This window comes from Peromyscus maniculatus, chromosome 5, assembly GCF_049852395.1.
Source record: "Peromyscus maniculatus bairdii isolate BWxNUB_F1_BW_parent chromosome 5, HU_Pman_BW_mat_3.1, whole genome shotgun sequence".
NCBI classification, from domain to species: Eukaryota; Metazoa; Chordata; class Mammalia; order Rodentia; family Cricetidae; genus Peromyscus; species Peromyscus maniculatus.
In genome coordinates this window covers 82,929,146-82,952,766 of record NC_134856.1, presented here as the reverse complement: position 1 = coordinate 82,952,766, position 23,621 = coordinate 82,929,146, and the positions used below count along the sequence as shown (strand labels likewise).

The 23,621-nt window shown below is 36.1% G+C and overlaps 1 protein-coding gene across 28 annotated transcripts in view; it reads left to right on the top strand.

The window, feature by feature from the left end:
* Celf2 (CUGBP Elav-like family member 2) overlaps positions 1-23,621 on the top strand; it is a 533,080-nt gene that overhangs the window by 255,581 nt on the left and 253,878 nt on the right. For 8 of the 28 annotated variants that reach the window (XM_076572793.1, XM_076572782.1, XM_076572791.1 and 5 more), the window contains one exon: positions 5,010-5,072. The exons of the other annotated variants lie outside the window; for them this stretch is intronic. In XM_076572793.1, the coding sequence (XP_076428908.1) occupies positions 5,010-5,072 (63 nt within the window). The remainder of the gene's footprint in view (positions 1-5,009; positions 5,073-23,621) is intronic. 28 annotated transcript variants of the gene reach the window in all.

Sequence of the window (23,621 nt, the reverse complement as noted above, 5' to 3'; positions counted from 1 at the left end):
TTTCTTTGTTGGAGACTCCATATTTCAGTTACATGTTGTGCTGTGTGTTTATCATGTACCTATATCCCATAGTCTGTAAAAGTCTTTAGTGCACATTTATGACCACACAAATAATGTCTTCTGCATATAGATTATGCCCTTTTACATTTTGTTCTATTTATAGGGTTATTCCATAAATGAAATGTTCTTATGCAAAATGAATAAGTATGTTTTGATAAATAACATCTTCCTTTTTAAAAATGCATAGTTGGGAATTGGTAGCAAATAGCATGTTCTGTTTGTAATCTATCAGTGGGTGATGATTTCTTATCAAAGCCTTTCTACATTGGCAGATGAAGAGAAGTAAATTTAAGATTAAGTTCAAAGCGTAAGTTCTATAATATGCACTGGTAATGCAAAAGATGGGAGAGAAATGGATGTGAGTTACTGAATCTTTAAGGAACCTTTATGTGATAAGGAGGCTTTGACTGTATAATAAGAGAATTGAGATGATAAAGGGCAAGAATGAAATGTTTACAAAGAATGCTGATATATTCCTTGGTTAGAAGTCTCACAAAACATTTTAGAGCATGCAAACCTGGAGGGATTCATTTTCATTAACATAGTATACCACTAATCATAAGAGGTAAAGAGGAAACAAGGTCCAGGCATTAGAAACAAACCATTTTGAATGATTATTGTATTCTAAGTAGAGTCTGAGTGGGCATAAACATTAGAAATAGCTCATGAATGTAAACCAAAAAGAAATCATGAGACCAGGCAAAGGCCTTCAAGGAACATCAGTCACTAAGCCCAGCTCCTAACTAGATGCTAACCTAACCAGCATCCTAACCAGATGCTTCTGGGAGTGATGAGTACTAGTGGACCAAGGAGTCCAGTCACCTCCTCGACAATGGATTCCAAGTTGATTGGGCCTCAAAGAGGCTGTGCTGGCTGGTTAGTCAGCAGCAGTGCCTGGAGGATATGGTACCCTTGGTGTAACAGAAGATAGCCTGCCTGATGAAAACAGTCAGTCTTGAGAGAAGCAGATAAAGCCCCTGGTGGAGTAAGAGGTCTACAGCCCAATTTTGAGAAGTGCTGCTATAGCTAATGAGCTGGTGTGGGTCAGAAGAGGTGTAAGAGCTCGGGGAGCCTCTGAGAAGTTTTGTAGTTTTGTAGTTTGGGAGTGCAGTAAGAGAAGGGTTGGAGGCCAGTGAGACCACAGAATTCTAAACACAAATTCTTGACCTCTTGTTAGTGGGAATATGACCTTTGCTTGAGGATATAGTAGTATCATGAATACAGTCAGGCAATCCACTTGAGAAATTTTCAATTCGTTAAAAATGAATCTATAAAGAAGAGAAAAAGGAAAATAAGTTAATGGCATTATAGACATATAAACTACTCTTCTGAGAACTCTCACAAAGAAGCCCCAGACACTGCCTTGTCGTGGAGGATGCCATTTGAATGAATGCTAATCCAAGGAGAATGCATGGCCTTTATGGGTTCAAACATTTATGTTTCCAAAGCTATTGCCATAGAAATCACTTTTCTGATGAAAGATTTGAATGCTGATTTTTAAATATGAGGAAGCAATATAGTGATGATGATTGTCAGATTATGATTTGGGACTAATAGGATTTACAAAATATTTTTAAAAGCTTTTTTTTTTTCTCCAAACCCCAGGATCATTCATTTCTTTAACTCGTGTTACCAGAAAAAATGCATGCTAAGATACTGTATTCAACAAGATTCTGACATTTACTAGCAGTGTACCACTAAGAACAACTGTATGTAGCAAGAGAAACTACTTTTCACTGTTAGAAAGATTTGCTAAATTAAATGAATTTTTTTTTGTTTTCTCCTTTTTTATCCTGCCTAGATTTTATATTGTCTGAAAAGAAATAAGAGGCTAACCATGTTGAAAATACTTTCCCTAACCAATTGGGAATATGTTATCAAAAGGAAAAATATGTAAAACTCTAATTTAAACCCTCTCTTCTGGAGTCACTGGAGATTTTGGTGTATTTCAGTTGGGTTCAGTGTTTAAATGTGACGTAAAAGAGTTGACTATTTATAAATAAAGTAGCAGATTAGTTTAGCCTGAGTGCAGCCATGTAATAATATTTTAAGTACTGTTGTGTCTACAAATTGTTTTCCTATAGGTACAGTATATTCAGCCGTGTCTGCCCATGTGTATGTTTTCTTGATTAAAAAAAAAAGATTCATTTTAAAGAGTTACACCCTACGTACATCCTCTTTTTCATCTGTTATGTGTTGTATTAAAGTATAGAGTATGATTTTCCACTAACCACTCATACATTGGGGAGGGGCATTGCCTACTGCTCTTTGGATGTGAGGCAGACTGTAGAGAAATTAAGACTCTGTCAGTGTTCTATGCTAGATAACAGAACTATGACTTGGACACAGACGTTCCTATTCACATTCCACCACTTTTTCCATCCTCAACCTTGTATCTGTCACTTGATGATGCTATTTCAGTGAGTCAGCTAACATGTGTATTCTATTCCTTAATCCCTGATTTTTCCACTTGATTTGAATGAAATCAAATGTTTGGTTTGGAATGGAGAGAGAATACTTCAGTGCATTTATCTTTACAGTGTACCTAATAATTTGATCTGCCTCACAGGGATGATGGGAGGTTTGAGACATTTGGTAAGCTGGAAAGCAGAGTTTTCAGAGCATTTACTAAGCAAGTAAAAATAGACAATGGGCTTTTTTTTTTTTTCTTCTCATAATGGAAGTATTTTGCTTGCCTCATAGTCCTTCTTAAGAAAAAGCCTCCTTGAAGCAGACACTAGGAGAGATGGTGAAAACATATCCTATCATGGAGGAGAATTTAAAACCTTCTCTAGAGTTCAAAGAAAGTAGTTGTACAACTGCAGTAAGCGCGTGGCTGCACACTCCCAGTGTGTGCCCTGGAGACAGAGGATGGAGCATGCAAGGACTTTCTGTCTATTAGAGGCAGGCTTAGCCTCGGGCTCCCTGAGAGGAGAAGAGTGTTTTTACTTCTGGAAAGTTTTTAGCAAGTTTTCTTGACTGTCTGAAATCTCAGACATAAGTTCCCATATTCTGACAGTGTGCCTGAATGAGAACATAGTGCTTTAATATTTAAATTACTAAAGCTTACAAATTTGGTTTAGGTTTCAATCTTGAGTCTCTGGTCTGTCACAGAACAGATAATTAAAAGCAGTAAGTTGGCCCCTAGTTTTATGTATTCATTTAGTACAAAAGCTTAGCTGAAATGCTGATCTTTGAAATTAGAAGGAAGAAGGAAAGAGGAAGAAACGAGAAGTAAAGAAGTTCCTAAACTAGTGCTGTGAACCAACTTCGGAGTGCAGGAGCATGTGCACAGAGCATGGCATTTGAAGGCAGTTTGTCTCATCATGCTGCCACACAACCCTTTGTCCTTAGACAGCAGAATTTTACTCTCTTCTCCTGCCTGAGATAGCATGGCATATGCTTTGCATTTTAATTTACCCATAGATACTGAGTAAGCATCACTCAGTCCCCTGCTACCATAAGGTGGCTGTGGGCACTTCTTTTCTAGCACCAAAGCCTTGTACTTCCTGAGGACTGAGGTGGCCATAGGCAAGCTTCTGTCATAATAGTATAACTGATTCTAGAAAAAGAATATGGTAGTTACAGGAAATATTTTCTGTGGCGCAGTTTCCTAGTAATGCTGATTTCTTGCCTGTTATAGCCTCTCAGTGCTGCAGCTTTTAACTCTGTTGCCACTCTTTAATGATTCAGGGTCATTCTTCTCTGATATGCTTTTGTGGAGGAATGTTTAGAAAATATGCATGCTACGTATAAAGAGGTGGAAGCCTGTTAAATATTTGCTCCATTTTTGAAATCTGTGAAGTACTTTGAAATTATTAAATGAGAGATACTGATTTGAAATGGTTAAACAACCACTGTAATTCTTGTGATTTTTCCTATTAAAACATAGGCATAGAAGCATTAAAAGTCATTATTGAAGCTGTAGTATTTTAATTATCCATTTCGACTTCAAACATTTCTGCCTGTTAGACATCATGTATATCATTTTCCTTTTAAGAGTAATTTGGGACCACAAATTTTACATGAAAGCATCATAGAAATAAGGTTTATTTCTTCTTTGATAGTAAATAAAACATAATTAGGATATACTCTCATATTTTAAGTTTGTGTATCAGACTCTTCTGAAATGTCACACCAGTATGGCAAATATCTTTAAATAAAAAGAAAACTTTTTTAGTTTATCAGAATAGGTAAGAGAGTATTGTATATTTAGGAATTCATTGTGGCCAAGCACATGCCTATAATACCAGTACCTGTGAAGCAGGAACAGAGGCAGGAGTGTCTCTCTGCGTTCAGGCCAGCCTAGTCTACATTGTCTATGTAGTGAGTTTCAGGCCAGCCAAGGCTACATAGTAAGACCTTGTCTAAAACAAAACAGTCAGTGTTATACCAAGAGATCAATGGTTGTCATTTTTGAATATAAATGAATTTCATTCACCTAATTTGTATTTTAAAAACACTGATACTTGGATCCTTTTCTGACTAGCTAAGTCATAGTCTCTGAAAGTGGAGCCTCAATATCTTTGTTTTTTTGTTTGTTTGTTTGTTTTTTTAACCTTAGGCAGGAAGAGGAATAGAAGATATGTACTTACTACACTCTGTATAAATAATCTAATGTTCCATAGCTCCTGCGGAGCAGTGTTCACCAGTGGAGTTGTAGTCTCTCAGTTACATTACAGCAAATGCTAAACATTCATAAGTTTGTTCAGAAAATAACTTATGTGTCTGCCATATATGTCAGGCCTGACTGCCAGCTCCTTCCGGAAAAGACTCATCAGGATATCATCCTATAGTTTATATTTATTTTTGGTGAAAGATATTTTAGTTTTCTTTAAATATACCACTAGCAGAATCATCTTATTTTCTTTGGCATATTTAAGGTAATTTGTGGGTACAGGCTGAATTTTCTAATCAGCTCACAGGGCCTCACCTTTTTTTTCTTTTAGACTTTTGGATCTTGTTTCTTCTCAACCACATTCTTTATTTGGATCGAATCACTATTTACCAAGGTCAGTCCCCCCATCCTTCTCCTCATGAGTATGGGATAGTCATTTAGTCAATGAATATATTTTGTTTGCCTATAATAAAGAAATGGGCTGGACTCAGCAGTCAACAGTATTCACAGTCTTTACAGAGGATCTGAGTTTGGTTTCCACCACCCACATCAAGTGGCTTACAACCACCTATAACTCCAGCTCCAGGTTTTCTGAGTCCCTGTTTGGTCTTCTGAGAACACCTTCATGCATGTGCATAAACACACACACACACACACACACACACACACACACACACACACACACACACACACACACTTAGTAAAAAATATAAAGAAGCAGTTGATCGCCTTTGTCTTTGTAGAACTCTAGGCTCCAAAGTTAAAGCCAGATAGTCTGCCCTTTTTGGAAAAAATGAGTTCAGAAGGTATCATTCAAGTATGAGAGATTTAAAATAAGGTGACTTAGCAGGTAAAGGCACTTGCTGTCAAGCCTGACATCCTGAGTTCCATATCTGGAACCCACAAAGTAGAAGGACAGAGCCAACTTCTTCAAATTGTTCTCTGACCTCTGTTTGTACACCATAGTGTGCAAACTCTTTCAACACAAATTAAATAAAGATGTAATTTGAAAAAGAATTAAATATTTTAAATTATTCTGGTAATTTGAAATATTCTGCTTCCAATGTAGTCTAATCATCAGAGTCTCTTCTGCATCCACTCTCAGTAACTATATAAAAATCTTGATATATAGAGCATGAACATCAGGGATAAATGCACATTCAATTAGGCCAGAGCCTCTTTACTGACCTAAATAACAGTTCATTCATGAGATAATGTGACTTGCAGCCAGAGAGAGAAATCTATTGCCTGAGCTGGGGAAGCCTGGCTTAGCACAAACTCTTCAGTGGTCAGGAAAATCATCTAAAATTAGATCAGGCAGAAAAATATTGCAGAGCTTTGCAGGTCTGGTCTCTGTTTCAAAAATAGTTCTTTCTTAAGTTGCGTGTAATTAGTCATCTAAATTAGACCTGGTAATCCTGTAGTCTTTGCCTTTATTAGTACAAAATTCCTTGTTATCAAAGGAATTTGGTGATTAAGCAGTTTTTATATTTAAAACATATATATGTCTAAGTATATATATATATATATATATATATATATATATATATATACATACATGTATAAAACTTGGGGAGTTCACATTTTTGTCAAAGAATTTCTACTTTGGAGAATTGGGAATTTGGGATAGCCTTAGCACTAGAAGGACCTCAGATTATTTTAAAAAAGAAATTGGCAGAAATGAATTCATAAACCAGTTAATGTCCAGTGATAATCTAATTTGTTGGCTAGAGGGTTTTCAGGATCATTTTAAGTAGTTGTTTTTGATGTATTGATGTCAAAATAAGAAAAGGGCAAGATGTGGTTTTACTTTTAGAGCCAGCAAGGGAAAACTTAACCCTAAAATGAAGTTCAGACTTCATTCATTCAACTAGTGTGTTTATAGATTATCATGGAACAAAGGGAACAGTTTCTCATAGCTTTATGGGATATATAGTCTGATAGGAAAAACAGAAAATTGATAATGCAACAACTATGTTAAAAGGTGCATGGGCTGGAGAAGATAGAGCAAGTCAAGGGAATTTGGGGAGAGAGCAGTTAAATATTATATCAGTATGGACTTTATCTGAAAGGAGCTACATGAAAACATAACAAGGATATAGAAAGTATACCATGTGGTTATGTCAGGACAGTCCAGGCAGAAAGCACATCAGTGAAAATGCTCTGTGAAACAGGAATGTTGGAACAAGAGCTTGAAAACAGCTGTGGCAGTTGTGGAAGTGAAATGGTGCAGATGGACAGAAGATAGGGAAACATGGGCACAGTAGTGTCCAAACTACCTAGAACCTTGCAAAAATTTGGTTTTATCAGTGCATGGAAAGCCTTTGAAAGTGATTGAGCAGAAAAGCAAGTGATCTGGTCCCACATATGTCTTGATATTTTTCAGAATTTCTTGCCTTAAATTTTATCTTTTCTGGAATGCCAGGCACCAATTCCTATGCCTAGGTGATGGACAAGGATTACAAATAGACCTGGAAGTTCATGCAGGACCTTATGGCTCTGGCTTTCTCACTCCACCCCATGTGTGTGCTTATGTGTTGAACAGCAGGGATGGAGAAGGAGGCAGGGTTAGCAGGGTTAGTTGAGTCAGTTTTGTGTGAGACATAATCAAAGTATGGCCAAATTATACCATAGTTTTCTGTGTCCCAGAAAGCACGGATTTGGGGTGGAGAGGGATGGATTGATTGCTGCACATACACCTGCATGTGCTCATGTTGGATCTTCTCCTTCTTTACTGATTGCTATAGCTGTTGTTGGGTTGAAGCAAAACAATCAAGATAGCACTTTTTTTGACTCTGTAGTAATTGTCATGTGGTATGATAAATACTTCTGCATAAAGGTAGAAATTATGTAGAGGGATTGAATTTGTGACTTTCAGTTCCCTCCCAGTTTCTTCCAACATGAAGTTATATTTAATGTCACTCCAACCTTTTTATGGCTATTGATGTCACCTCATGACTTTGCTGTTACATTTTGAAAGGAGGGTGCAAAGTCTCTAATGAAATGTATGTGGTGAAACAAGTTCCAAGGAGGAAGCCATTATAACTAAGAAGACTGCATAAATATGTGCACTGGGGAAAGGTTTATAAACAGTTTCTTTGATGTCTTTGTATGGAAGCAAGCATTCTTATATGAAGTACAAACATGTTTTGAAGCATGTGAGAACTAAGTCCCTGATTGGGGGGGGGGGGTCTTACTGAATTTGATTAAGAAAAGGAATTTGCAAATATGCAATATCTATGACATACCTGTTATTATATTGGAGCCAAAGTTCTATTTTCCAAGGAAAATAGAAATGTCTGACAGTACCTGAATGGCAAATACTCTACTCTTAAATAAGATTCCTTACATGAGGCAAGGAGAGTACAAGCTTTTAAGAAAAAACAAAAGCAATTCATACAGATAAACCAAATCTAAATATTGATTTAAATTGAATCATCGCTCTTTTGATAGTGTCATATTGTCCCCACTAACCAAGAAACTCCCTGTTCTGGAGAGTTGTAACAGAACTAGATCATGTTTCCCTGGTGGCTTTCAGTGAAAGGAATAGAAAGAACACTAGGTAGAATCAGATCAGGTATGAATTTAAATCTTCTTTTGTACTTACTTGTATTTTTTTATTAGTTTGTTTTATTTTATTTATTATTTTGTATTTATTTGTTGGTTTTGTGTCCTTAAACAAGTTATTTAACCTTCTAAATCTCAGCTTCCCAGCTGTAAAATAAGACTAGTAATAAGTATTCACTTTGCAAGATTTTGAGAATTAAAATAGAAGCCACCTCACCCCAGTCGGTCCTTAGTAAATGTGTCCTTTACAATCGTCAAGGACCACACAATGGGGAATAAAGTGGGGAAGAATGAAAATATATAACCCATAGAAAAATGATGATTCAGTAGTGTGCCACTTTTACAACCTTTGTCTGTAGTGACTGGATAAAAACAAGTACATTTGGATTCATTTCCCTAAGATCCATGTTGAGAATTTACAGTATGTGCCATGCTTGATTTCAGGCACCAAGAATATGCTAGAAATGAAAATTTTCCCTACCTCATAACCCTTATTTTTGTGAGAATGAACATTAATTTCTTACTAACTAGACCAATAAATGTCAAAGTACAGCTGTGCTTAGTGCTATGAAAGGGAAGACAATAATATTATGAAGCTATGTACTGGGAAAGTTCATCCTAGTTAGAGGAATCCAGAAAACCTCTCCTTCAAAATAATGACAGTAATATGATGCCTTATTGATAGGGAAGTACCTTGAACCCTCAGGGGCCTTTGGACCATATATTAGTTTTGGATGGGTCTTATTGTTGAGACATCTAACTATATTTCATACATTTTATCTTCCTGTAGAATCTTCCAAGGGGAAAGAATTTCTTTCAGTCAGGAAATAACTCATGCTGCCTTATCATTAAGAAATGATGCCATTGGATCCTTTTCCAAAGCTAGGATGCATTGTGGCATCTAAGTGATTATCTATCCTATGCATTCATTCCAATTTCATTACCTCAGGACTTAGTACATCTTTGCTTATTAACTATTCCCAGCACACTAGAAAAAAAAAAGAATAAAGGAGGCAGAATGATGGAATTTTCAGAAGGATGATACAATTATGGAGTAAGAGTGCACAACTTTATTTTGAATTTTCTTTGCTGCATTGTCCACAGTTTTATAGCATCTTTCACAAAGGTACAATGGAAAAATCTTACGTAAATTAAGGAAAATATTTAATAAAACATGCTTGAGATTCAGTTAAAAACTTGATAATGAAGAGAAGGAAAGTAATAAATATGCCTTACAATTAATTATGATTCAGAGTAGGACTGGGAATGTACTTCATCAGGAGAGCTCCTATGTACTGTATTTGGGGCCTTGACATTGAACACCAGCCCTTCAAAACATTGATTTACAAATGAATGAAAGAAAGAAGGAAAGAAAGGAGGGAGGGAGGGAGGGAGGGAGGCAGGAATTGGAGACCTAGATAGTGGTGATAGTGCTTTTTGTTGGTTTGTTTTGTTTAATCTCTGGTGTACCAGGAATACAAGAGACAGAGCTATGGGAGTAGATAGATGTAGAGAAAACAACAAATGCAAAAGACCTGAGGTAGGGGATTGACACACTTGGACTGAATGAAGGCTTGTCTAGCTGAAATGCAGCGATAGCTCCACTAAGCTATAGTAGGAAGTGAACATGCATGGCACAGTGCTTCTGCCTTGGAGGATCATAAGAGCGGAGACGCCAACAAGCAGAGGGGTCAGCATTGCCACATTTTAAAAGAGATGAGTTCATTTGAGGTGACTTTTGAAATACACAAAATGGTATTAAAGTAGCCACCTGTACGTGGGGGAGAGAACCTCATGAGAGTTCTGACTGAATATGGTTATGATTCAGCCGTACTTAGTTTAGTTGGAAATCTTAATTTATTATGATCATTAACAATATGAAATATGCCTATGAGGAATGTAAAATGAGAGAAGAAGACCCAGCACCCAGTGTCCTGGCCACCAGAAAGGCAGATGGTCTTGTAACTGAGACAGAGAGAGGAGCAGGAGCACAGATGGACTCATGGAGTATGTTAAGTGAAGGAAGTCAGTAGTCAATATTATAGGGAGGGTTCAAGTAAGAGGAAAACTTTAAAAATTCTTCTTGAATTGAGAAACATGAAGATATTTGATACTTACAGAAATATTTCAGTAAAGCAGTAAGATTCCAAATTGGAGGTGGGGCGTTTGAGTCAGGTTTTGTTTTGTTTTGTTTGTTTGTAAATTTGGCTGTTTAAAGGAAGAAAAGATAGTAATATCAAATGATCAGATGTAAACAGTGAGCCTGTTCACTTTTTTTTTTTTGGTTTTTCGAGACAGGGTTTCTCTATGTAGCTTTGCGCCTTTCCTGGAACTTGCTTTGTAGACCAGGCTGGCCTCGAACTCACAGAGATCCACCTGACTCTGCCTCCTGAGTGCTGGGATTAAAGGCGTGTGCCACCACCGCCTAGCTGCCTGTTCACTTTTATGTTTGTTTTCTTTTTAATGTATCTATTAATGTTAATCTTTAATTTAAATTAGTGTACACATGTATGGACTACTTGAATGCTCATGTTTTTGAACATTCAAATCCAGGAGTCTCCTTGAATTCTGACTTATCTCTTATGGCAAGATATAGAGGGCATTAGTTCTGATAATCAAATTGAAGATAGTGAGGTTGTATTAGACCAGGCACCCAACTAGAGTTACATCAAATTTATTGTTCACAATAGCCCTATGAGTTTGATTTGTTATTACATTTGAATGTGATTAAATGATTTAAAGAAGGAATATTTCCTTTCAGAGATCAGCCATGTAGGAGGAGTTAGAACCGAGATTCATACCCAGAAGAGTCAGGCTCCACATTTCCTCATAGGTCTTCTCACGGCAATAGTGGCACAGTCTAAGTAATGAATTGTTTTTCACATCAAAGGCTAGGCTCTTGACCGACATACTAGTACATGCCTGTAATGTCAGCATATAGGAGGCAGAGGCAGGAAAAATTGGAGTTCAAGGCAAGGCGAGACGAGGCTAGCCAGTACTACATAGCAAGATATTTTCTTAAAATAAGTAGACAAACTCAGTGTCTTAGGATTATTTTTACTATTTGTAAAATAATAATGCTGATTGAAAATAAGGATATACTGTGAGAAATTTGTCTTTAGGCAGTTTCTTCATTGTGCATACATCATAAAGTATATTATGTAAACCTAAATTGTTGAGGCCAATCACTGGATGTGGCCTCTTAATCCATTTAAGAGATGTGGTCATGGGGTGCATGAGGCTGCTACTAGCATTACACACCATACTGTTTTACAGTACATTTTCTAAGTATATAAGGTATAAACTCTACAATAATGATAAAAATGTAGTGAATGTATAAGCAAGTACACAGGTGTTTATTATCAGGTATTATATAGTGTATATAATTTTATGTGCTAAATTTTCATACAGTAGACAGAACAATAAGTTTGCTTGTAACAGCAAACATGAGTACTGCATCGCACTATGATGCTGCCATTGACCAATAGGAATTTTTCATCATTATCATTGTCATATACATGATCTGTCATTGATCAAAACATGACTATGCAGCAGATACATACAGTTCATACAACCTGTCAGTACAGAACCAATTTAAGATCAGTTTCACTGCTTTCTAATGTTGCCTCATACTATACTTCTCCAAACTGTCTTGGTTTTTTAATTAGTCCTTTTGAAAATCAAATTAATAAAATGAGTTTCCAGAAGCTTTGGAAACGCATTTCTGATCTTTCACCAATACTTTGAGACCCCAATGCAGGAAGAAAAGGAGATATGAAAAGTTTCACATTTCACCCCATAAAACGTTTGACATACATAGAAAACCTTAAATAAGTGAACGGCATAACTGGCATAATTAGTTAATCATTTATGGAAATAAAATGGTGAGTTTGTGACAACAGTGTTGGGCTTGGAGATTGCCCCTTTTTATACTATTACGATTTCTCAGTAGGGCCATGCTGACCAAGAGTGTCTGTAGCTGAATTTCATGTTGCCAAGTAAAACAGAAGAAATTGTTGGTATAGGTAAATTCAAGCCATATTCTTTTGCCAGCTTTCTAAATTTTGAAATTATAATATGATTACATTTTCCTCTTCCCTTTCTTCCTCCAAACCCTCTCATATACCCCTCCTCACTTTCTTTTAAATTCACTTTTGCCAGTTAAAAAATTTAGATTTATTTACTTTATATATGAGTGGCATGTATTATGTATGTATGTATGTGCTCCACATGCATGCCTGATGCCCACAGAGGTCAGAAGAAATGTTGGATTCCCTGGAACTGGAGTTAGAGATGTCTGTCTGCCATTGTGTGGGTATTGGGAACCTAAACTGGGTGTTCTGCAAGAGCAAGTGCTCTTAACCCCTGAGCATCTCTTCAGTCCCTGCCAGTTTTTCTAGCATCAAAGTCCTTGTTTAATTAATGCAGTCAGCCCATGGAAAGCACCAAAGTCTGAGTCTTACAGAATTACTGTTTCTTCTCCTGGGATTTGTTCCTTCTAGTACTCTTTCCCTCTTTCTTTCTCTCTGTAACTGACATCAACTCATTGACATGCATGTGAGACATTGTTTATTTGCCTTAAGGGAAAGATTTTGATGTCACAATATGAAAATCAGATCTTGGTGCTTGATTTTCTTTTAAGCACACCATAATGAGTAGTTAGAAGGGCATAGGTATCTGTTTTGTTGCACATTACCCAGACCATGAACACGTAAATACTGGTTTTCTTGCTTTAAGGATATAGTATGACTACTGGCCTTTGAGAACCACAGTAGCTTGACATTGTTCTTTCCATCTGGGGTGACTTTTTAGACCCAATACACCTCACATCCTCTCTGTAGAGTGAGTAATCTCAGCTTTGGAAGTAAGATCGTATGGTACTATGATATTTTCCCCTCTGAAATATTTTATTTTAATGAAATTTAATTCATCACCCTACCTCTCCACTTGATGTTGTCTTTTTATGTAACTTCTTCTGGAATACTGATAGATGGACATACAACAGAGATGATAGTGGCATAAGAAACTGAAATATTATAGTAATCTTAAGAATTTTCACTGCAGCATATGTGTGTAACAGTTTAATAGCATTTGGAATATATACTAATTTTAATGAACTATCAGCTTTTGATAGTTATAAACACAGCAAATTCATCTATCCTAGATCAAGCGTTGTGCCTTAATACATCATGTGCAATAGGTTTCATTTTAACTGAAATGGTTTTTATATTGTACTCAAATGTGGTTCACTTATTAAGGATTATTATTACATCAAAATAGCCTTGAATCCCAGAGTACTAATTTTACTACTAACCATGGGATAGATATTTCTGGGTATAAGAAAGGTAGTGCAGTGTTGTGGGAACTTAACTGGTATACATCTATGCTTTATGTTTTGTGAGGAGTGTAGCCTATCCTGTTTGGGGTTTGGAAAGTGTGGATAGGTGGATGAGCTATAAGGAAAGTTTGTGAGAGATGGTAATTTGATCCCTAAAAGCATTGTGCTGAAAGTGTTCTTTTGTAAAGAGATGTTTTTAAAAACTCCAAAGAAATCTGCTGTACTTTGAATAAGATAGATTCATGCTGGAACTGAAGTACTGACTCATATGTCCAAGGTCTCAAAAATGAGTATATGTTTTGTTTACCTTAGTTCTCTTTATCCCCACTGGAGACTTGTCTTAGTAGTAAGGTTTATGGGATGGCAAGGATAAAGTGAGGATGAGCATCTGCATCAGTTTGTGAAATGAAGAGAGAGACTCATCAACGTTATCAAACAGGCAAACACTGTGAAATGGTGATCTGAAACTTCCTAGGCCAGGTAAAACTATTAGGAAAAACTCCCAATTGAAATCTTTAATTTACTACAACATTAATGTCTCAAAGTGATCAAAATAAGTCTTTTTTCTTCTTGTTGGTTTCTTTGGTGTTATTTTTCTGATACAGTCTCACTATGAGGCCCTGGTTAGCTAAAAAACAGAGCCTGCCTGCCTTCCTTGAGTCCTGGAATTACATGCAACTGCCATTTGTCTGGCTTTTTTGTTTTGGTTGAAATGTTTTTTTTTCAAAAAGGTAGTTTAACAAAAATAGTGTAAGAAAACTAATTATTTTAAATTATTTGAAGTCTCTTGAATTTAGAAGGCAAAATTGGGATTCATCTTTAATAAAGTATAGACATAAAAAAGTAGGATTTTTTAAAAAAGATGCCATGTAGTTAGATGGGGAAAGCTTGTTAACCACATTTGTCTGATCGAAAGTTGCCAAGCTTTAATAAAATCAGACTTTATGGATGAGGGAAAATGTTGGAGGATTTGGAGAATACTATGGGGGTAGGTTGTGGCTTTACCTTAAAATCCTAGGTAATGCTTAAGAGCCCAAAATTAGTACTTAGCAAAAAGAAATAGAATTTTTTGAACAGTAACAAGTCAGATGCTTTAAGGCTGCATTAGCATTGCAGAGACATGGGCCCACTGCATTACACAACAAGAGCTGGATAGATGTGGCCCAAGGGCTCTTACTGTGTGCTAGGCTGGCCTCGAACTCACAGAGATCCGCCTGCCTCTGCCTCCCAAGTGCTGGGATTAAAGGCATGTGCCACCACCACCCAGCTTGGACATGTTCTAAGGTGGGGTCCTTATATGTATACTTTATAGCCCAGAATTAAATGGAGTACCGAATGATAACAAGTCATCTGAATGAGCATACATGTAGCAACTAGTATCTACTTTTGAAAGCTGGAGACCTGGCACAGTAGTTAAAGTACTCACCATGGGCAAGCCTGAGAGCCTGAGTTTAGATCCCCAGAGTCCATGTAGAAGCCAGGCATGGAGGCACATACCTGTAAACCCTAGAAATAGGAGACAAAAACAAGTGGATTCCAGGGTTCCTGAGCAGCTAGTCTGATGGAAATGTCAATATACAGTTTCAGTATATTGACATTGAGAGACCTTTTCTTAAAAAAGAAAAATATCCAATGGGGAAGCAGTTGAGGAAAAAATTACAATGTCAAATTTGACTTCCACACATGAGTACACCCACAGCCCTGCCCCCCCCCCACATGAATGCTATCTGTAGCTAGTTAATTTATACCCTCTTTTGGTATATACTGAAATGATGTGGATTCATTAAGCAAAAAATTACAGAAAAAAATGAGTGTAACTTGGATCCATAGACTGTTTTTAGCCCTAAAATATAAAGAAATTTTAAATCTGCTGATTTGAGCTTTAAAAATCAAGATATTGGTAGTCAATAGTAAAATTTCAGACTTATAGGAATTTGAGTATAGGAAAGCCCATCTGCAACATCTAACCTAGATTTGTAGCATACAGCTTTTAAAAAGACAGGTAAACTAGAGACTGTGAAAGAAGTATTGGACTTGTTTACTGCTCAGTAACCTTAGGTAAGTCACTTTTATTTTCATGGATCTAAATTCCTTACCTATAAAATGGTAAGTTCCCTCATCCTATGCAGTTTTAAAAATCATTAACTCATTCAGTTAACATATCCTTGGTGATTATAGGTCATGCAATGTCTTGGAGTTATCATTATAAATACTAGAGTTTCAATGTATAGAATAGTTTCTAAGAATAGGTATATAACATCAGAACATATCCCTGTAAAAGGATGCTCATTGATGCATAAGTTTTTATTCAAGTGATTGATTCAAATGGATACTATTGCCATTTTTTTCTTTCTTTAAGCCATACTCAGATAGGATAAGGAAGCACAGCACTGGGGAAAATTTTTGAAACAATTCCAGGTAAATCAGTTCTGCATAGTTCATTGTAAGGTACTGTAAGGCTTTTATAACTAGATACTTCTGTCTTTTGGAAACAATGCAAGTCTTCTGAGCCTCATGAAAGGACCTGTTAGTCTTTTCAATGAAATGTCAAATTGGAACTAGAGAGTAATTAGTTTCAGAGTTAGCTATTTATTGTTAAATATTCCAGTGCTCTGTGAGATATACTGAAATACAGGCATGAACCTCTTGACAGATATACTTTGAACAATTCACTCTTAATCATAACCATATGATATATATTAACATAAAATTAATTTCACTTTTATGAACTCTAGTTCCATAGCTCTAGGAACTGTTATATGAGTGGAAGAAAATATGTAGTACAAAATCTATAGTCTGACTTCAAACTGCTGTGTCAGAATTTAGATATACAGTAATATCTATAAAAGCATATGAGTAGTTTTGAAGCCCAAAATAATCCTTTAAGAAAAGCTTACCAGAGGGTATGAAAAGTATAAATGAGAATTGGGAAGTGACCCATTAGTTAGACTGGAATAGATCATATTCTGCCTGGTCAAGGTAATTTCCTATTCTTATAGTTCCTATTTTATCCATGTAAGTTCTGAATTCTTTTCTTTGAGAATAATTCCATAATCTAATAGATACATAAATTTCAGAGTGTTTAAAACACATTACTATCATTTTTTATTAATTTCTTTCCCTTATCTGGTTTCTGTGTGATTTCCCTTTTTTGTATTATCCAAAGGAAGTTTGTGAAGGAATATATGGCTATGGGAAATGAGTTTCCACACCTATTATCCCTTGGTGGACTCATGCTTTACTTAGAAAAAATGATAACAAAAGGGGATGAATTTACTACTTTCACTGAGATAAATCCACCCAACTGCAGATGTTCATAGAGAATAACTCAACTCCAGGTTGTAGAAGAAAATCTCTTCATATATTTTCCCTCTTCTCAGTTTATTGATTGGTCCATTTCTAGAATTCTCAGTTGCATAGGTCTAGAGCAGTGGCTCTCAACCTTCTAGTGCTGGGATTCTTTAATACAGTTCTCATGTTTTGGTGACACCCAATCATAAAATTATTTTTGTTGCTATTTCATAACTATAATTTTGCATACTGTTATGAATCGTAATGTAAATATTTGTGTTTTCTGATGGTCTTAGGCAACCCCTGTGAAGGGTCTTTCAACCCCAAAGGGGTGGTGACCCACATGTTGAGAACTGCTACTCTAGTGTATCCTTGATCTCCATGCCCTCCATTCTTCAAAATTTATTCAGACTCCAAGCCCTTTTCACACACTGCCCCATAGATATAGGTAGAGATATGACACTATAACATTATATGTACCTATTTAAAGCTTACTGGGATAATGAATGATTATTTCTAACAACAGAAATATAGATTGTTTTATCTTTTAATTTGAAAAAATAGAAAAGAAAAACAAAACAAGGCAGCAATTCTATATTATCTTGCTTATGACGTATTCTTGACCTATGCATGAAAATACTAGAAACCTTTGATGCCTAGCAGTTTTTTTCTTGGAGGAATGATGCTCTTGGGCATGGCAATTGCTTTCATTTAGATAATTATGCTACTCCAACTTTAGTATAAATGTAGTATGATTAAAGAGGTAAGCAAATACATGGACTAAAAGATTTGTTTCACAATTGATTAAAACATTCTCTTTTCATCTCTTTATTTGTATGTACAGTTGAGGTATGTCACCAGTATAAGTTCTTCATACACTGAATGTGTAAAACTATATTTTATTTTTAGTCTTTGAACTTTTGTGTCTGTCTGTCTCTCCCTTTCTCTCTCTTCCTTAATCTTTCTCTCTTTGTCTTGTCTGTCTGTCTCTGTCTCTGTCTCTGTCTCTCTCTCTCTGTGTGTGTGTGTGTGTGTGTGTGTGTGTGTGTTTGTACACGTGCTTCTATAGAACTTTGTTTTGGGGTATACCCAATGTGTAGGTAGAAATTCAGCTGTCAACTCTATAAAAATGCAGAGAAAACACACATAGCCCACTTTTACGTCAGTGGAATTGAACAGTTCATGATAGAGAGATTGTAATTCAGCCTTCACTCTTGGGCTAGCCTTTGCTGTCTTCCAGCAGTATCACTGTGGAGTGATCACAGTCACAGCAGTGCGGAGCCACCATAAATACCATTTAGTAATGACACAGATGACTGTAGCACTTGTGAGTCACTCCTTGTGTTACTGCTAGCATGCTCACAGCAACCACTAAGAAGAAGTGAATCTCTCGTAAACCATGAAATTTACAAATGACAACAAATAGATTTCCAGTTTTTGAGTTTTTCTCTTATGTATGGAAGCCTGTAAGGTAGAGTGGAAATAATTTTGCCCTTTATAGCCACTAGTTAAGTGCCAAATTTTGTATCAGTGGTCATCCTCAGTGATCTATTTAACTCTTAGTAGTCTTTAAAAAAATGGAGGTGACAAAGATTCCTTGTAAAAATTAAGTGAGGACATGTTTTAAACAGTGGCCCAAATACTGACTTCCTTTATTAACTTTGCTTTGTCTTTTCTGTCTTTGCTTACATATCTGTTTGCGAGTCTTTTAACATCATTAATACATAATTTCTTAGTGCCTAATATAGGGCCTTTGCTAGGTACTGAGTGGATGATGATGGAAGAAATTTCTGGATGGCACCTGTGTTTAGTTGGTTGTGGATATTATTGTTTCCTTCACAAGTCCAGAAGCATGGATTTTCAGTTGTCTCAGGATTATTCAAACATATATTACCAACTACATGAGCATCTAGAAATTCAAATGAATTATAGACTTCATTTCACTCAAAGCTGGTAATAGATGTATAAATTCCTACATGTATTGGCCAGTTCCTTCATCTCTACCCAACACTCATTGTGTAGGAATGTACTTTTTGTATGTTACCAACTCAGATATTGAAGGGCCCTTGTTATTGTTCATTACAGAGGGAATGTCATCTGACTACTTGATTTAAAACATATATGATAAGCTACTCTTCTGGATAGTGGACAGGTTTGCTGAGCCAGTCTTTACTTTGGAACAAAATCCTAATGTCCATTTAATGTTTCCTTTGGCTGGCTGTGATTTTATTCTCTCCTGACTGGCAGTGAGATGAGGGATCTTAATGACCCTCTGTTCATACCATTGAATATATTGACAGCTGACACTTCTGTTGGGAAAATAACAAACTGGTAAAAGGATATTATTGTTTTGACAGATGCCCAGTTTGGGGAGGGTCAGCTTTTCCATCTGGTAGGTTGCTAATCATAGGAAACAAATAAGTATTCCAGTTTCTTGACTTGTCACTGTGAGTCCTTGTATAAGAATGACTTCTTGAAGATAATCTTAATTGAATTTAGTGGGAGAAGGTAGTGAAGACTGGTCTTAAGTGTAGTTTGTTGACTGTGATATGTATAGCTTTCTAGAATCAGCATGGTGACCAGATATATAACTAGACTGTGAATAATGGGAAGCCCTTGGGCTTTAGGTAAAAGCACTAAGTGCTACCATATCTCCTCTTTGAACCTACAGCTCATCTATCTCTTTGTTCTGCACACCCCCTCCCCTGCAAAGGAGAGGAATACAATTATTTCTTCACTCATGTAGCAGAGAGGTTAGTGGTTCAAATCAAGGGTTGTGGAGTTCTGAGAGCTTGAATTGGAATCTTAGTACTGCCACTTATTTAGGCAAATCTATTTACCTTACATTCTTCATTTTCAAAAAGGACAGATTATTCCTTCTTAGTGACAGGATTAAATCAGAGAGTGCATGCAGAGAGCTTCAAAAGAGAGGCTTTCATATAGCAAACACATTTTCACTCATGCTTCCCATTGCTAATCTCAACCAAAATATGAACAACTTTTGATATTTGTCATTCCCTGGAACTAGAGACATGGACCTCATGATATTCAGAGCAGTTACCAGCCTACCATAATGATCCAGCCTTGCTGGTTGTCTGTAGTCTGCTTAAGGTTGAATTTGGCAAAGGAGAAACTATAATTTAAATAGTTGTTTAGCCTCCAGAAGACATAGGACTCTAAAAGAACCTGCAGTCTTGTTCTCTAGTTGGCTATAATACAAAAGGTAAAAATAATTGTGAAACATATTTGAATAACAACTTCTGTTGATAATATGCACCAGATATAGGGGTGGGAAAAAACACTAATTAAGAGGTCATCTTTTTGCTTAATTCTTGTTGGAGAGACAGGGAATGCACAAACATATGATAGTTTTTTGCTATATGTTTAGCTAACTTGATTTAGTGATGGCCTCTGTTAGTATTTAGATTTCTCTAGGTTCACTGAAAATATATATATATATATATACTTATAAGATTGTACAAAATCATTAGAAGTTAGAAGAAGCTTTGGAGCACTACTGGAGAGATGACTGTCACTTGAAAAGGTTGAAACTGGCAGTAGCATGGAATTTGACTTTGACTTTAAAAGGTAAATAGTATATTAGCAGACAAAATCATGGGTAGGATTTAGGAGAGAGAAATTAGGAAATGCATGCACTGGAGTTCATACACAGTATGCTTTTGTATGAAGAATGAAAGTATTGCTTAAACAATAGTTTAAAAATAGCTAGTTTTCCATTGGTGGAGAAATCTCAGATCCTATTGATAATTAGATACAAGTCTGTGGAAAGGGGAATAGAAAAAAAAAACAGTTTATTCTAAATTCTGACAAGATAGTGGGTAATTATAATCTAGAGATTAACTGACCTCTTCACCAATAAAAAAGTTCTGTTACCATCGAACACTAAGGTCATCAGCATATATGCTTTTAAGTGAACCCAATGATCCTGTTAATAATATGGAAATGCAAGCTCTACCACATTAAGAGAATCCTGTTGGGATATTGTGCTATTATTGAATTTTGCAAAAGGTTTGGTTTCTGAAGTTTTCCTACAAGTAAACACCCTGTGGCCTCATTGTAGTTGCTAATAGATAACGTAGTGATCTTCTGAATATTCAAATCTAACTCTTTTTTCTTACAACTTAATTTTGAGTAAATTGCATTGATTTTATGTTATGATGATATTCTTCTCAAATTTAATTAAAAAGAGTAAGTATAATCTAAAATTTTAGGTAATGTTATCATTTAAGACATTATAAATCCATTTTCAGGGCTGGAGAGATGGCTCAGCAGTTAAGAGCACTAACTGTTCTTCCAGAGGTCCTGAGTTCAATTCCCAGCAACCACATGGTGGCTCACAACCATCTATAGTGAGATCTGGTGCCCTCTTCTGGCCTGTAGGGACACATGCAGGCAGAACACTGTATACATAATAAAATAAAATTTTAAAAAAATCAGTTTTCAGTTCATTATAGATAGGAAAACTAAACCAAAAATAATAAAGAGCCTTGACCAACATCATGTTGTTACTTCATGGCTGATGAATCTAGCAGCCAAATCTGTATTTCTATTTAATGGCCATCCTTACTATAGTAATTTTGACCATTGGGCAAAATAGATCTAAAATTTTGAACAAGTGCCTCAGAACACTATGAATTAAAAATTCAAGAGGTTGTGGAGTATATCTTGACTGGCAAGCTATTATTGGAAACAATAATAACTCCCTTTTCTAAAGTTCTCCATAGCACTTTTGCATGTATTGTTGTTTAGTCTATCCCAACTAGTTATTAGTTATTTAGGTTATTAGTACTGTTGTTTTCCCCAGTTTACATCTAAACCATAAAATGTAAAAAGTTTACCTGACTTCCTGGAATTAATATATGGCTGTGTTGTAAAACTTGGAGTCCAAAGCAGATGATCAGACTCAGAGTTTTTATTTCTGCTTCTCTAAAATGAGATCTAGTCATTGGAAGGTTTTATTCTCACTTTTCCATCTTCCTGTGTCAAAATCAGTTTTTGTAACTTCATGTTAACTGTACAGTTGGTAAAATAAAAAGACTGAGAGGCTGGAGAGGTTTAGCAGTTAAGAGCACCGATTGCTCTTGCAGAGGACCCAGGTTCTATCCCCAGCACATATGTGGCAACTTAGAATTATCTGTAACTCCAATCCTAGGGTATCTGTCACCCTTTTCTGGCTTCCATGGGCACCAGACACACATGTGATACACAAATACACTTGCAGACAAAAGACTCATACACATAAAATAAATTAAAAAATTTAAAAACATTTACGTACACATTGCTGGAGTTTCATGTGAGTCCAGTATCTCTGCCATTTGTACAGCCCTATAACTATATGGCAGTTCCATTGAGGAGAAGCAGGATCTCCCTGGTTGAGAAGATGATTTTAGCTCCTGTGGCATTCACAGTGATAGCAACCTTTTTGTTTCCTCTTTTCTTTTACTCTCTTGACTTGAGACAAGATTCTTAACTGAACATTATCATTTGTATCTGCTACCTGTGTCTCTGAAGGTGAGAGCCACATACTCTCTATGCAAATCTAGAGGATACTGGCATTTGGGATCCTACATCATTACATAAAATAGTGTCATTGAGAAAGGTGTGATTGAACAGGCTAAAATCCTTGATAACATTGAAAGAGCCTTTTTCCTCTTTTCCAATTAATCCATGTCTCCATTTGCAGTTATAGAAAAAGCTCCTGACAGCACCAACAACAAAACAAGAGAAATGCACATCCTGAGCAATAAATCTCTCGAGGCATTCAGCAAGTGCCACAGGGCTCATTAATCTTGATTATTTCCAGTAATAGATAACTTCACAAATCAGCTATTATTCCTAATCATGCACATAAAGATAACGGATGGATAATAGCTTCTTGCATGGTTAGACCAAGCTAAAATTTCATTACAAATACATTTCTATTCTAATGAATGGTGTTTCTACTCTCTTAAAGAGGCAGGGAGAGATGACTGTCACAACCACTGCAAGAGAAATTGGTGTTCAAGAATGAGTTTTAAGACAGGAGACTTTAAGTAGGTTTCATTGGAGACATCTGCTGACTTTTGTGTTACCATTTTGCAAGGTAGGTTTGTTTAGGTCCACATGATACAACAAAATTGGGCAGTTCCAGTTTCTAGAGGCTACTATACCATTATATAAAATAAAATATAGTCATTGAGAGGGGTGTTTCTAGATGATGTTTAGGAAAAGTACCCAAATGAAAAATAGTGGTATCATAGTTGTGTAATAATTTATAAAGAGTGGCAAGTGGTACTTGGATTATCCCAAGTATGTTCTTCAAATATTAAGCAGAATGAACAATAGAAGGGATTGTAGATTATGGGAGATATGTTTTCTATGTAGTTGGATTATCTATAAGTGACTAAATGGTTTGGGTTTTGTTTCTGTTTCTGTTGTTTTAAGAGGTGACACTAGAATGTTACATAACTAAAAACTCACAGGGTCAAAAAAAATTGAGTGTACATTGAGTGCTCAAAGAGAGTTTTAGCTGAAGTTGCCCACCTAAAGAATATTAATAACAGCCTTCCTTCCTAAATTATGCCTTTATTTGGGTATCTCAGTTGCACTGAGAAATGGCTTTGTTAACATATAAATGGAGGCTATCCCATCCATTTTTTTTCTCATAATGCCAGTACTTAAAATATGGGCTTGATATGAGATACTTAACATTTATGGTAGGATCCTAACTCAGTATTATTCAGCATG